At 68.4% G+C, this 15,326-nt stretch overlaps 2 protein-coding genes across 2 annotated transcripts; both read right to left on the bottom strand.

Annotated features, from left to right (window-relative positions):
* Positions 1–2: 2 nt before the first annotated feature.
* Positions 3–1,977, bottom strand: LOC311208096 (uncharacterized protein; the record flags this gene model as incomplete). The annotated part of the gene is given in 5 exon segments (XM_084284517.1): positions 3–437; positions 439–652; positions 802–848; positions 1,043–1,161; positions 1,890–1,977. Coding segments are annotated over 5 exon segments (903 nt in total).
* Positions 1,978–4,604: 2,627 nt separating this feature from the next.
* AGBL5 (AGBL carboxypeptidase 5) lies at positions 4,605–14,953 on the bottom strand (the record flags this gene model as incomplete). The annotated part of the gene is made up of 10 exons (XM_084285128.1): positions 4,605–5,132; positions 5,634–5,821; positions 6,160–6,295; positions 9,921–10,090; positions 10,298–10,817; positions 11,007–11,185; positions 11,970–12,147; positions 13,416–13,582; positions 14,519–14,690; positions 14,781–14,953. The coding sequence occupies 10 exons, from the start codon at positions 14,951–14,953 to the stop codon at positions 4,850–4,852; spliced, it is 2,166 nt and encodes a 721-aa protein (XP_084141254.1). The 3' UTR covers positions 4,605–4,849.
* Positions 14,954–15,326: the final 373 nt, after the last annotated feature.

The raw sequence follows: 15,326 nt of genomic DNA, 5'->3' as shown, positions 1-15,326 counted from the left end.
TGTTATGTAAAAATGCCTCCCGCCGGCCCGCGGGGCGAGCAGGGCGGCTCCCAGCACCGGGCACGGTGCCGAGCACGCCGGTGGCTGCTGTGGCCCTGCCGCGCCGTCGGTCCTGGGCTGGGTGCGGGCGCGCGGCCGTGGCGGGTGTGGGGCCGGCGCTGGCGGCCGCGGTCAGGCCTCGGCGCAGAAGGAGAGGAGCTGCCGGCAGGAGCGGAGCGAGGGGCAGCCGGACACGGGGCTGGGCGGGCGCTACAAGGCAGGAGAGCGGGTGGGGAGGGGCTGGGGGCCGAGCCCCCCGCCTGCGCGGCAGCCCCCCGCTGTGCCCGGGGCCGTACCTGGGGGCGCAGGCCCTCGCCCAGCAGCTGCTCCACGCTCTGTGACCCCGACATGGGGACCGGGGCCGCCTGGCAGGGCCCTGCGGGGACAGAGAGCGGGGTGAGGGGCCGGGGCCGGGTGGGCGAGGGCCCCGTGGGCTCTGGGGGTATGGGCCCTACCTGCGGGACTGTGTAGGGTGCGGGGCCCAGCACGGCCGTGCCTCTGGGCTGGGGGGGCTGCGGTGCTCCCGGGGCCGAGCGCGGGCAGGCTCTGGGTGGTCGCCGCCCCCTTCCTCCGCACCGGGATCCTGCTGGGGCGGGCAGGGAGCCCCCCCGGGCTGCGGGGAACCGCACGGGGCTCCTGAGGGCGCGGCGGGCACCTCCGGGCCCCCTGCGGCACCGGCCCTGCCTTCCCCCGGGGGTGCAGCCAGGGCTCCTGCGGGCTCGGCGGCAGCGCAGGCGGCACCACGGCGGCGCCAGCACCTACCCGGGCTGCTCCGGGGCTCTCCTGGCGTTCAGCTTCTTCGGGAGCACCTGCACGGGGAGAAGGGAGGAGAGGGGAGGGGAGGGGAGGTCAGCGTCAGGGTGCTGGGGCTGGGCTGTGTGGGGGCACCAACCCCTCCTGGCACAGCCAGGGCGCGGTGGCTGTGCCATTCCCCAGCCAGGTGTCCCTCGGTCCCCGGTGCTGCCCAGGCCCAGCCCTCGCCCGTGCTGGTGCCCGGCAGTACCTGCAGCAGCGTGGGGCCGTGCGTGGCCATCGGCTCCCCGCCGCCGTCGTGCCGCGCCTCCCATGGTCCGTGGCTGGTGCCCGTCACCGTCCCTGTCTGGCTGCTCGCCAGCAAGAACCCTGCGTGAGGAAGGAGAGAGCTCAGTGAGGGGCTGGCACCCGCAGCACCACGTCCACGTCCCCCTCTGCAGCACCAGGGGCCTCGGTGCTGGATCCCAGAGCCCTGTTTGGGGTGCAGTCAGTGGGGGCTGTGCGGGACCAGCCCCTGTGCCTGGCTGCTGCGTGGGGACACAGGGCTGGCACGCAGGGACAAGGTCTGTGCCTGCGTCCTGCCTGGTGGTTAGGGTGTCCTGCTGTCCCCAGGGCGTGCTGCTGTCCCTGGGGTTTTCCATCAGCCCTGCAGCAGGGCCAGAGCCCCCTGTCCCCGCAGCTCACCCCTTACCCTTGCCCAGCAGGAGCCCCCACGCTCAGCCTCAGCACCTCCGCGCCCCAGGGCCTGCTCTCAGAGCACACGGTGGCCTCCGGGGAAGCACAAAGGGCCCCCGGGAGGGGCAGGGAACGGGACCAGCCCCAGGCCCGCACAGCTCCTCGTGCAGGCCCGTGCCTCGGCAGCCCCCTGCACAGCGGGGACGGGCAGTCCCGGTCTGCTCCCCACCAGCACCGGGCACTCGAGTCCTGCTCAGCCTCTGCTGCTGGAGGTGATGACACCTTCCTCCATGTGGCTCGGCGGGGTGCTGGCCTGCACGCAGCCCTGCTGGGCGCTGTCCCCATCCTGCCGGGGTCGTGCCGGGGCTCTGTGGGGTGTGGAGCCGGGCGGCAGTCCCTGGCAGGCACCAGGCAGCACCAACCCTGCCGCACAGCCGCAGCCGAGCTGCTGGCTCTGTGCCGTGCTGGCTGCTCCTTGGGAGCCGAGCCAGGCTGGCGAGCTGCCCTCATGCCCAGCACGCCCGCAGGCTGCGAGCGCAGGAGGCGTGGGCCCGGGCCCGGCGTGCGGCGGGAGCTGCCCGAGCAGCTGCTGGAATGCCGGCGGGGGAAGGCGACGGGCGGCACCCAGCACAGCATGGGGACGGCGCTGCTAATGGGAAACAGCACGCTGGAGCGAGAAGAAAGCAGCGCAGACACGGCCCCGGAGCCGCAAGGACAGGGCTGCGGCCGCAGACAAAGCCCTTGGCCCGCGCTAGATGTCAGCGGCCGTGATGGAGGAGGGTTGGTAATGAGAGCGAGCGCGTGGCAGCGGCTGTGAGCGTGCAGCGGCGGCAGCAGAGCGCAGAGCCTCGGGCAGCGGCGTGGGGAGCTTGCTCTGAACCAGGTGCCTGCGAGCTGCCACGCTTCCCTCCTTCCCCCTCCTGGCCCCAAGGGCGTGACAAGCTCCGAAGCAAGCGGCTGAAGAAAGGGCGATGGAGAGCAGGGTGAGGGAAGGCGAAGGCATGGCGGGCAGCATGCCGTGCACGAGCTAATCCCGTGCGTGCAAAAAAAACCAACCCAACCCGACGGGAACGCGGCCAGCAGAGGTGGCAGGAGCAGCAGGCGAGCACAGGGAGCACGAGCACGAGCACGAGCACGAGCATGAGTATGAGCACGCTGTCTGTGAGATACCAGGAGAGCTGAGGGCTGCAGGAAGCAGCTGCACGTGCAGCCCCAGGAGATAAGGGCTGGGCCGTCCTTGGACTCCCCAGCCGAGCTGTCGGGAACCTGGGAAGAGGAAAGGGGCTTGCCCAGGGCATGGCGTGGGGCAATCGGGGGCACGCAGGGAATTGGGGCAAGCTGTGAACGAGCAGACCCTGCAGCAGGCAGGAGCCTGCAGGGTGAGCCACTGGCTCCGTGAGGCTGAGGGAGTTTGGGGAGCACAGAGACCCCTCCTGCATGGGGGCTCGGGCGGGCAGTGACAGCGCTTGGCCGTGAGCTCGGAGGAAGCAGCTGGGGAAGGGACGAGCCTGGTGCCGGTTGGGGCCAGCGGGGCAGGACGTCCTCCGTGTCCCCTGCGTGCTGACCCCACATCCCGTGCCGGGTGGCAGCGTCTGTCCCCTTCCGCACAGCAGCAGCAGCGTGAGCAGGAAGGGGCAGGAGGGGACGTGCCGGGGCAGCCTCCTGTCCTGTGCTGCCACAGCACATCACGGCACATCACGGCACACCACAGACCACCACCTGGCTGGATCCGAGCGTCCCCGTTTCCGTTTCCCGGCTGCCCAGGAAGGAAGAGCGGGTGGGAGCATCCCGGTGCTGCCAGGGGACAGGGCGGGGTGGTGATGTGGAGGGCAGGAGGCGAGGGGCTGGCACGGCAGAGCTGTGGGGCTGCACGTCAGCAGGTGGAGCTGCCCAGCAAACCCACACAAACACCAAAGCTCTGCTGGCACAACCGCGGGCAGCACCGTGTTAAGGGGTGCCCTGGTGCCACCAGGACGCAGCAGGGACACCCCCGGTCGAGCTGCCACTGGGGTCCCTGTCCCAAGAGCGGTGCAACCGGGGCCCCACCGGCTTCCCCTGCCATTGTGTTGGCGACCACAGCCCGTGCTGCCAGCTCCAGCTGTCTGGCTTCCCCTGCCGGGGAGCGTGGCCAGGGAGGCACAACAACGCCGCTCCCTCCCGTGCCCGCCCAGCCCCACGGCCTCAGCGAGCGGACGGCTCCCGCAGGCTCCGTGTGGACAGCGCGTGCCCGGCAGAAGGAACAGACGCTACAACGTGCCCAGGGGAACATGAACCTTTTATTTCCTCCCCGCCACGTTCTCACAGCAGGGGAGAAACGGTCGCTACAGAGCGCTGGGAAGCACACACAGAGGACGAAGCAACGCGCGCCGCGCAGGCGGAGCACGAGGAGCCGACGGGCAGAGCAGCACCACATCGGTGCCCCGCCACCACACCACACAGCCGCAGTCACGCCGCAGTCACACTGGCCGCCCCCTGCCCCGCGGCACCGAGGACGCCCGCTCGTGCCGGGGCCTTTGGGTGCACGGTGCCCTCCGGGGCCGGGAGCCCCGCGGCAGCCCGGGGCTCGCTGCCAAGCCCCGTCTGCCACACGCCGCCGCCTCGGCCAGCAGCTCGGGGCACCACAGCTTCGCCAGACACCACCCAGCACCCTGCCACGGCCCTGCCTGCAGCGAGGGGTGCTGTGATCGCACTGCTTTGCCACCCCAGAGCACGGTGCAGCCGGTGCAGGGCTGCATCTGTGCCTCCAAGCGGTGTGGGTGGCTCGGTGCTGCCAGGCAGCCCCTGGGGCAGGAGTCATCGCTCGCTCAGCGCCCAGCAAGCTGCCACAGCTCGGCCCCGTGACGCCCACAAGAGTTGTGCCGTGACAGAGCCACACACCACAACTGGCTGCGCCTCAGCAGGTGCCTGGGAAGGAGAAAGGCACTTTGGTGTCACCCCACGGGCCTAGGGAGCAATTTGGGTGCCGGAGGCCGCAGGTTTTCCGCGCTGGCCTCTCCAGAAAGCACCGTGCTCTGCGCCCTGCACAGCGAGCTGGTCAGCCCGGGGCTGCTGGCACTGCTGGCACAGAGCAGACCGTTGTGCCAGGCAGCCCATGGCGAGCACCGTCCCTCTGACCTGCTGCGGCAGAAGCAGGGGCTGCAGAGTGGGTGGGGGGGAGCTCGGCCGGGCCCCGCAGCCCCCCCAGCTGACGACATCAGGGGTCTCGCTGTGCCGCGTCTGTCCCGACCCAGGTGCGGCCGCTCCGCTGGGGCCGGAGCGCTGAGCTGCACCCTGCGTCCAGGGCCCTTCCGAGGGGACGGGGCGGCCGGTCACACGCACTTCTTCCACTCAAAACCACTTTTGTTACGTCAAAGCACACAGTTACGCCGGCGCCGAGCTCTCCTCAGGGCTGCGGCTTCGCACAGCAGCTCGACAGGCACTGGACCACGTGCGCGAGAGGCCCCCAGCCCAGCTTACCTCTGACCGGCGCCGGGGCTCTCGCGCCGCCCGTCTGCGGGCCCTGGCCGTCCGCGGCTGTGACGCAGGGCCGGCTGCAGCCGAAGGAGAAGCTGGGCGAGGCTTTGATCTGGGGTGAATCCTGCTGGCTGCTGCCGCTCCCGCTGGTGCCGTTGCTGAAGCTGCGTGCGCGGGACAGGGCGTTATCCGAGGCCGAGGTCGGGAGCCCTCTGCGAGGGGAGAAGCGGCAGCGTCAGCCCCCGGCCAGCGACGGCACAGGCACCGAGCGGGGGCCGATCCTGCTGCTTCGGATGCCCCATCTGGGGTGCTGAGGGCAGTGACACTGCCCCTGTCCCCGGGCAGAGCTGAGCACCGCACACACGTTGCAGCCTCGGGGCAGCAGCAGCACATTGCAGTCCCAAGTCCCTCACCCCGACCCCAAATCTGCCTGCACCACTGCCTGGCTGGGCTGGGGTGAGCACGGAGGAGAAGCAGAAGAGGCGCTGGCCCTCTGCGGGCTGGGATCGCTGCCCAGGTTACCGGGCTGGTAACCTCCTGTCCCCCCTGCCCACCGAGGGCACCGACCTCTCTGCAGGTCACACAACTCCACGGGGGCAAGCGCCAACCCCTGCCAAGTGGGGCAGCCAACAAGCTGCAGTCACTCGCTCTGTGCACACTCATCTTGCCTGACCGGGTCTCTCCCACAGCCCCGAACACCGCCAGGCCCTTACGTGGTGCTCCTGGGGGGGCTGCGGGCGCCTCTCCTCCGCGCGCAGCCGGCGGCGCCCCTGGTGCCACGCACGTGCTTCAGCATCCAGGCCCGCAGGTTGCTGAGGCAGCTGTGCTCCGACAGGACAATGCGTGGCCACGGGTTGCACTCTGCCATGTCCAGCGCTGCCACAGCCAGGGCTCTCCCCACCTGCCGGGGTGAGAGGCAGCCCGTGAAAAGCAGCCGAAGAACCCAGCCCCAACAGCCCCAGAGCTCGTTTCAGACCCCAGCAGGCTCCCCGCCAGGACGAGTGTTCCCACGGGTCCTTGGTGTGTGCGTGGGGCAAGGTGGGTGCCCATGGCCATAGGGACCTGCTGCCCACCACTGCTGCTCCCAGCAGTGCAGGGAGCCTTGGCGCTCGCAGCTAGGGCAGGCGGGTGCTGCGGGGTCTGCACCTTCCTCACGGAGGCAGGGAAGCACAAAGAGGGGGGGACGGGGACTTGGTGGTGCAGGTGGGCAGGACCACACCGCGCGGGGCTCGCTGTTACCTGCTCAAAGAGCTCCACGGTGTACTTGGAGGGGAAGGCGGGGGGCGGCGGGGGGCTGGCGCGCCCGTTGTCGTGGCAGGCCACCGGGATGCTGTTCACCGAGCGCCCCGTGTTGTAGTTGCACTCCAGCGTGTAGCTGTGGAGCAGAGGGGAGCCCGCCTCAGCCCACGCCTGCCCCGAGGGCAGCCGTGCAGCCGGTGCCTCCCAGCAGTGGGTGCAGGCACAGCACACACCCAGGCACCACGTCCCTGCCCAGCGCCCCAGCACCGAGGCTGCTGAGAGGGGCTCCAGGTGCCAGCCGGTGCACGTGCTGCAATTCCTCATCTATGGAGGTGGGAGCAAATAAAAAGCAGCTGGCCAGGCTGAGGACAGGGGGAGCCTGGTGTGCAGCACGGGACCAGGGCAGCGGGCTGAAACTGAAGGCAGAGAAAGGAGCCGTGAGGGGGCTGGGGCGGGCAGCGATCCCTGAGCAGAGCCCAAGGAGTGAAGGCAGCGGCTGCTCCCTGACACGCTGCAGCCAGCAGGGACAGCCCAAGCGCTGCCTTGCCGGGGTCAAGCAACCACCAGCAGGTTCCCTTCAGCTGTCCTGGGGTTTGCAGCCACTGCTGGTGAGCTCACACTGAGGATGGGACAGCAGGGGTCAGCAGGCAGCACATCGCCCAGAGGAGCCAGGCCCTGCGCTGCGCTGGCTTTGAGGGGCACAGGAGCAGGGCTGAGGCCATCGCCTGGTCCCAGGGCTGAGCCACGGGTGACCGAGGGGCTGTGCCTGTGGAGCGCTGGCAGCGGCGCTGAGCAGGGTGCTGAGGGCATGAGGCTGGTGGCAAAGGGGGGGGAGAGGGGACGGCCACAGACCATGCACGGAGCCAGTCACCTGCAGACACACGTGGGGCAAGGCGGCGTCTGGGCAGTTCGGAAACCAGCACCAGGAGCGGGGGCAACGAGCACGGGGAGGGGGGAATCCTCCGGGGAAAGCCCAGAACTGCAAAGCTGGAACCTGGTGGGAAGGGCGGCGGGACAGCGCTGCCTGCGGGGTGGGAGCCCTGCCACGGGCTGCTGCTGGCAGAAGGCTCGCCCCAATCCGGCCGTCTGCGTGGTCAAGGCACAGTGACCATCTCCAGGCCCTGCAGGGCGACCCGCAGCCCTGCTGGCTGGCCCAGGGCTACCAGGCTGGCTGCACACGGCCTGGGGGATGGAGCCGCAGCAGTGTCAGCCCTGCCCGATAATGACAACAAAAACCACCCGACCAGTGAGCAGCTCACGGCACACCACCCCCGGCTGGGTATGGGCAGAGCACACGGGCACCCAAGGCAGCAGCACGCCGTGCAGCCTCCTGCACAGTGCTGGCGTTGTAACGCGGGCAGGGAGAGCACCTCGGCTGTGCCCAGGTAACGGGACCTCTCTGAGGGCTTCTCACCTTGCCTTCCGAGCCATTCTGACCCCTTCAGGGGTCTGCTTGGGATGCAGCCCTGGGAGGAGGGGTGCAGGAGAGCAGATCCATTCCGAGCAGCCCCCAGATACAGGGGGCAAAGGTGGCAGGAGGGGGGGAAGGACAGGGAGCTGCTGGCGAAACTCAGACAGGAAGGGCACAAGAGGTGACAGAAGGGACCTGCAGAGGGGGCTTGGGAAGCCAAGACCCGCATGGAGATGAGTGTGGTGGGGGACGTGAAGGGCATGTGGGGTCTGCAGGGACAGGGCGAGGCCACAGGCTGGAGCAGGATGTCCCCGGGGCAGGCAGCACGGGTTCCAGTGGCAGGCTGCAGGCATGAGCGCGGCCCCACGGGGCTGGGGCTGGTGATGCCCAGCGGGTCCTGGCGGCCAGGGGAGGCTCTGGGGACCGCGAGGAATCGAGTGCAAGGCAAACGAGCCCTGGGCTCCAGCAAACGCCCCTGCGGCAGTTCTTCCTCCTTCCACCTGTTCCTCGGGGTCTGCATTGAAAACACGCAGTGATGGGGGCCCCCTCCTCCACAGCTCGTCCATTTGCTGTCCTGTTGTGCTCTTTGGTTGGAGCTTTGACTTCTCTCCCCTCTCAGCATTTGCAGGGTGTGAACAAAGACGATGCCTTCTGAGACAGATGATGAATGCCTGCAGGGGCTCTGGGCTGCTCTGTGCTCTGCTGCATGGTGCTACGGGTGCCAGAAATGTACCCGTACTGTGTGCTCAGAAGTGATGAGAAGAACCACGAGACGCCCACGGAACACCGCCACTATCCCCAGCAAATCACGGGCTCCTCCAGGTTTCGGAGGGTGCTGGGGAGAACCTGCAGGGCACAGGTATGTGCAGGTGGACGGGCCCCAGGGGGATGCCGCTGGGTCGCTACGAGGACTGGTTAGCTGGGGGGAGGGAGGGAGGGTCTGTCCCGACACTCGGACACAGCAGGAGAGCAGCTGGGCCCACGGGGAACCCATGACAGAGCGCTGCTGAATGAGCAGGGGGAGGGGGAATCTGCCTGGAGATGGGTGCAGGGCGGAAAACCACCCCAAAGGGAGGAGAATCCAGTGGGGATCCCCTCAGAACCCTCCATGTCCTGAGGTGCCACAGACACGGGTGCCACATCTTCTTAAACCCCCCAGGGCACCGCTGGAAGGGGCCAGGGGATCCCTGACAGGCAGAGAAAGGCAAACATTGGATCTGTCCTCAGGAAAGGCCGGGACAACCGGCACCTCGCTGCTGGGTGCTCGGACCCGGGGAGCTGCTGGGGGACGTCAGCAGCACCCCCTGCACGAGGTGATCCTCAGCATCAGCGCAGGTACTGCCGCAGGGCTCGTTTCGGCTGGAGCAGCGTGCTGCCCTGGCTCTGGAGCAGCGTGCTGCCCTGGCTCTGGTCAGCGTGCTGCCCTGGCTCTGGAGCAGCGTGCTGCCCTGGCTCTCCCTGCAGCCACACAGCTGCTGGGCCAGACACAGCAACAGCTGATGAGAGGGGGAGGAGCAGGGACGAGAACAGAACCGCGGCCCCTGCTGTCCCAGCGCAGCCCAAGCCAGCGATGAAACCGCTCTCAGAAAGCAGCTGCGCAGAGGGCAGCAACTCCCCGGGGAAGTCCAGGGCTGCCAGAGGCCCGGAGCTGCTTCCACACCTCCTCGACCCACAGATTCCTGGGGAATGGGGAATCTGCCGAGGACGTGTCGCACGCCTGCCTCCGTGGTGTCGTCCCTCAGCGTCTGCTACAAGCGCCTGCTGCGGACAGGGGCACGGCGGGCTCGCTCTGCTCCGGCCATCTCTGTGCTCCCAGCAACCACAACACAAACAGTCCAAAAATATCGCATTGAGGTCGAAAAGAGGCACTTGGCTGCCACAGATGAAAAGAATGTCCTCAGTTTGCATACCACAGCAGTCTTGTGTGTGAGAGCTGGGGAAGGTGAGCCCTTTACAACCACACCAGTTTTGCTGACAGCTAAACACACACACACACATCTGGGAAAGACAACTGCAAAAAGCAGCAAACGAGCAGCACCACCGCAGCCGAGCCAAGAACCAGAATGGCTCCGGGAGGGCCATGAAGGAAGGGGAGGCGCGAGAGAAAGAGGAGCGAGGCTGCGGGCAGGGCAGAGCCCACGGGTCAGGAGGGCGGCAGCACCTTGCAGGCCGCCCCCAGCGCCCTCCCGCACGGCGCCGAGCTCACGCTCCTCTCGGCCTGCACAGCCCCTGGTAGCCAAGCAGGGCACAGCCGGCACCACACACACAGCCCCAGCCCTCCCCGACACCCCACGGGGCCGGCTCCTCCCGGCACAGCCGGTACCGAGCGCGGCAGCGCCGCTCTGCCCACCTGTGGATGATGCCCAAGGCTTTGTAGATGGCCACTCGCCCGCTGCCCTCCTTCGACTGCCCGTCCCGCTTGTCTTTGGCATACATGTTCTTCTCGGAGAAGTTACAGCCCGTGAAGTCAAAGTGAGGTGAGTTCAAGGAGATGAGCTTAGGGAACAGCATGTTCTCCACCTGCGGCACAGGGGACAGGAGGTGATGCTGGGGGAGCCCCGGGCCGCTCACCCCTTACGGCAGAGGGGCAGCTCCCGTCCTCCCCACACCAAGGCCCCGTGCCAGGCTGGCAGCGGGGAGCAAACCCCGGCATGCCCCAGAGGCAGGGAGGGCAGCCAGGGGAGGAGGAACGGCGAGGGGGGCCCCGGGTCCCCGTCCTGCCCTCACCTGATCGTTTTCATCACTGAAGCTGTTGCCGTACATGAAGCAGCCGCGCTTGGAGGCGTGCCCGTGGAGGTCGACGTAGTATGCCAGCCCGCTGTGCTGGGGCAGGATGGTTTCGGGGAGAGGCGTTGTCCTCTTGGCTTCCTCCTCGGGGGGCTCGGCGGAGCAGCTGGCAGGGAGGATCAGCTCCAGCGCGGCGGGTGGGGGCTCCTGAGGCGGGCTGCGGCGCGTGCCGGCGCTCCAGGCGCTGGGCGAGTTGCGGAGGTTGTTGGCTTTCTCCAGCTCCGACAGGGCCGCCTCAGGGCACGGGGCGCTGCCGCGGACGGAATGGTTGGAAGATTTGGTGCTGAGCAAGCTGGTGCTGAGAGGCGAGACGTACGTCCTCCAGTCGGGGGAGCCCGGCAGGACGCGGCTGTGCACGTGGTGGTAGAGGAGGACGGCTTTGGCCCCGTACACGGCAGGGTGCAGCTCGGCATCGGGGTTGAGGTACTGGCGGTTCAGGTTTACCCCGCGCGAGTCGGTTCTGCGGAGAGCAGAGGGAACGTCAGGCTCTGGGTGCGGCCCCGGAGCTGCGCCCCGTTAGTTTTCTGCTGAATTAATGAGATGAGGCAGGGGAGAGGAGCCCGCACAGCCCCTGGCGATGCTGCAGCCGCATCCGGGCCGTGTCCCTGCCCGCTGCCAGCCGCGGGGCCAGGCCGCCCGCTGCACTCACCGGTAGTGGCCTCGCGCCACCCCGTCCGGGTTGAGCATGGGAATGAGCTTGAAGACAAACATCCGCCGCAGCATCTGGGCACGGGGGTCCTCCTCGCGCAGGATGAAGTCCAGGAAGCCGTTGAAGACAAAGCTGGACGGCGTCTCCCCGGGGTGCACCCGGCTGCTCAGGAAGAACACCTGGGGGAAGCAGAGGGGCTGAAGCCAAGGCGCCCTGCCAGGGCTCGGCTGAGGGGCCGGAGGTGGCCAGGCACCAGGCAGAGCCCGGGCTCTGCAGGGCACAGCTCCGCACCACGCGCTGCAACCCCACAGCTTTGGGTGGGTTCTGTGCCCAGTGCCTCTGCCACGTCCTGCCTGGAACGAGGTGGGGTACCCCTGCCTGGGACCGAAGGGGCAGAACCCCACGGACCCCATCAAGGGAAACCAGAACTCGTGCGGCAGAGAAGCAGAGCAGTGGCAGAGTGCCAGGGAGAAGCCCTGAGCTGTCCCGCAGCAGGGAACGAGCTAATTGCAAAGACAACACAGAACACGTCCTGACGAGCTCTTCCCCTGGAGGCAGCTTCCCATCGAGGGCTGCGGCTGTGTGAGCGCAGGGTGAGCTCCCCGCCCCTCCCTCGCAGGCAGGACTCGTGCCTAGCAGGGGCTGATGCTCCAGCACAGGGAGTGTTCCCCGTGGCCTCACAGCGCAGCAGTAATACCAGGAGGACAGAACAGAACTCCTGCAATGGGAGGCGCTCAGCTTCTGCCCACAGGAACACTCGTGTGGTGCTGCCAGCAGAGAGACTGCAGGGCTAAATGAAGGGAATGCACTGGGGGCTCCTGGAGGTGCCCTGCTCCCGTGCCCCCGCGCAGGATCTCGGGCTCTACCTGCTCCCTGCTCTCCCACCCGCAGGACGTGACGCCCCCCAGAGGGGCAGGGCAGCACCAGGAGCCAGCACCCCAACCCATCGGCACAGCCACTCACCCTCTTCCCCGCAAAGCGGCGCGGCCGCGGCGTGGCAGTGTCCGGGAAGAGCTTGTCCAGGCGGGGCTCCCGCTTCTCCTGCATGCCGTGGCAGGAGGTGACCGTCAGCAGGTCAACGCGCAGCTTGTCCAGGGAGTGGCACAGCAGCTCCCGGTGGTAATAGACGGAGTCCAGGGGGCTGCGGGGAGAGGAGACGCTCGGGGAGCCCTCGGGCAGGGGTAGGCTCCCAGCCCCACAGCAGCAGCCCCTCTGGAGCCGTGCCCCTTGGGGAGCTGCCTGCTGAGCTCGTTGCTGCCCGCTCCCCTCACCCCCGCCAGGACAAGGAGGGCACCCAGAGAGCCACCCGCTGGGACCCGGAGTCACCCAGGCCCTGGGGTCTCACTGCTGGGATGCCCCTGGCTGGGGGAGCCCCGGGGGAGCACCCCTGCGGTTGGACCCGCCGCAGACACAGCTCGGGCCAGCAGCACAGGGGTTGGTGGGGAGGCAGAAGGGGTCTGGGCGTCCTCGAGGGCCCTGCTTGGGGTCACTCTGTGTCCCCAGGCCATGGGGGGGGGCGCAGGCAAACAGCCAGAGCAGCGCAGTGTGCGCCGGGACTGGCAGGAAGGAGCCCCCAGGACACCGAGCACGATGGAACCACGCGGCGCAGTCACTGCTCACTGCCACCTCGCTGTGCTTGCGGTTCCGAGAGCTGCAGCAGCTCAGGGGCTTTGTGCCCATCGATGAGCGGGACTCGGGCTGCGGAATCACCGCCAAAGCCTTGCTGAGGGACCACCAGGTTGTGAAATTCTGACAGTTCTCCATCACGTGTCAGGTGAGAACCAGCACCTCCCACGCAGCCCTCAGTCTCTGTGCTCATTGTAACCCAGGCCCTGAGCCTCGGGGATTCCTCCAGAAGTGGCTGCGGGGCAGAACCACCTGCAGGCACCCGAAACCACCTCTGTCCTCCCCCCACCCGGGCTCTGCGTTCAGCCCTGGCTTGCAAGGAGAAGTTCTGGAGATCAGGGGAACCTCCCGGCACCCAAAGAGCCGGGTGCTAAGGCTGGCTCCTGGCAGCGAGGTCCCGTTTCTAGCAGGGTTGTAAAGGAAGGGAGCAGCGGACCCGAGACGCCCCGACAGAAAGGAAGCAAGGTCACAGCTACAGAGCGCTCGGGCCTCTGCGAGCCCCTTTCCTCCACACAAGGAAGCAGTTCTGCCACAGCCCCTCTTTGGCACAACAATCCGAGCTCAGCCACGCCAAGGGGATCCAGCCTCAAGCTGCCAGGCTGGCCGCAAGCCCCCTCCCCTCTCTGGAAGCGCATGCGGGGGGACCCTGCCGGGAGGGGCGAGCACCACACGGGTACCGGGAGAGCAGCGGGACCCCGGCGCCAGCCCGGGCAGCTGCTGCCCTGCAGGCTGGGCCACAGCCACCCCCACCCGGGGGGCAGAGGGGGCGGCCGCGGTGCGCACCTGCTGGGAGACATGTGCTGGCACTCCTCAAAGCGGCTGTCCAGCTGCGCCAGCATCTCCTGGCACTCTGTGTAGGAGAAGGGGTAGCAGAAGGCAAAGTAGGTGGTGGTGCCGCGGTGCTCCAGGAAGCGGTGCACGAAGGACAGCACAAACTGGGTCTCCACCATCTGGGAGAGACACAAAGCAGAGGCTGAGCGGCCAGCGCGAGCGGCAGGCGGGCAGAGGCCATGCAGAGCCAGTGGCAGGCACCCCGCAGCCCCCCGCATGCTGAGGGGGTCCGGCAGCACAGCCCCCCCCCGGGCCGAGGTCACAGCCATGATCTGGGCGGTCCCAGACCGTGTTTGTTTGCGTCCCTGAAAGGCCAAGCTGCTTCCTACAAAGTCTGGGATTTCCCTGCCCACCTGCCTCCTGCGCCACGTGCTCAGGTTCTCAGGGGAACATTCTGCCTTGCTGTGAGAGCCCTTTCCTTGGGAAAAGCTCTCCGGGGAACCCAGAGGGCTCGTTTTGGTGCTTGTGCTCACCTGCCAGTGCTCAAAGAGCAGAGAACTGCCCCGTTCTGGGCTGCGTGGCAAAGCCAATGAGTGCTACAGAGCTCAGCAGGACATCGTGCCTCTCCCTAGAGCTGGCACGGAGCACACCGAGCCTCCTCCTCTGTGTTAGGAGATGTGAGGCTCCCTCAGCACCCTGCGGGGCAGGGCTGTGCTGGTGAGGGTCACAGCGGTGTGCTTGGAGCAAAGACAGCCCAGAGCACCAGCAAGAGATTGTCCTGCCAGCACCCCCTGCCACGACTGGAGACAGAATGTACCGGGAAGAGCAAACTCCCTCCAGCAGCACGTTCGAGGCCCAAGCACCTCAGTGTGCTGTGCCAGCTGACCCGCTGCTGTCCCCGCTCCTACTGGGGTCAGCTCCAGGGCTTCCCAACCACCCCTGGGTGCCACACGGCTTCCCATCCCTCCTGGGGGGGCACCTCCACGCCTCCCGGCCCACAGAGCAGGGAAACGGCCGGGAACGGCCCGGGGAGCGCAGCACCGGCCTGTCCCAGCCCTGTCCCAGCCCTGTCCCGGGCACACACCAGCCCCGTCCCCGTCCCCGTCCCCGCGCACCTCGAAGCTGGGCCGCTGCCGGATGCGCTCCCAGCGGGGCCGGCCGGGCAGGGTGCGCACGAAGGGGGCCATGCCCTGCGAGTACAGCCGGCTCTGCTTGTTCATGTTGAGGATGTGCAGCTTGATCAGCTTCCCGGGGGCGCCGCCGCGCACGCTGAAGTAGAACCAGGACCTGGCGGGGCCGCGAGCACGGCGGGGCGGTGAGCACGGCGGGGCCTGCCGCCCAGCCCCCCCCCCCCACCCCCCCGGCCCCTCCCGGTACCTGTTGCCGTTCTCGTACTCGGTGCGGGCGCAGTCGGGCCGCGTCCAGACGTTGAACTCGTAGTCGGCGGGCGGCAGCGCGTCCCCCCGCGGCGGCTCCACCTGCTCCACGCGCGCCAGGTTGCCCGAGTCGAAGCGGGAGCTGAAGAGCAGCCCCCCGCACCGCACCTCCATGGCCGCCCGCCGCCCGCATCGCCCCGCGCGGCCGCCTCGCAACAGCAACGCGCCCGCCCATTGGCCCGCCGCCCCCCCAGCACCGCGGCCGCCCGTTGGACGGCGCCTCGGCAACGCGCCGCGCGTGGCCCCGCCCGCCCCGGGACGGACACGCCCCCTTGTGGCCACGCCCTTTGTTTGGACACGCCCTCGTTGCTGGCCACGCCCCCCGCTCCCCAGGTCCGGCGGCGGGCTGGGAACACGCGCGGGGGTGGGCACGTGGGGGGGGGGGGGCACGTGTGTGTGTGTGTGTGCATGTACAGCGGTGTGCACACGTACATACACATGTGCATGCACATACCACACGTGTACATCCCTGTGTGCATGTATACGC

This window comes from Netta rufina (assembly GCF_964035555.1).
Source record: "Netta rufina genome assembly, chromosome: 3".
Taxonomy (NCBI): Eukaryota; Metazoa; Chordata; class Aves; order Anseriformes; family Anatidae; genus Netta; species Netta rufina.
Note: the sequence above shows the minus strand (reverse complement) of the source record. Positions and strands in the feature narration are given on the sequence as shown.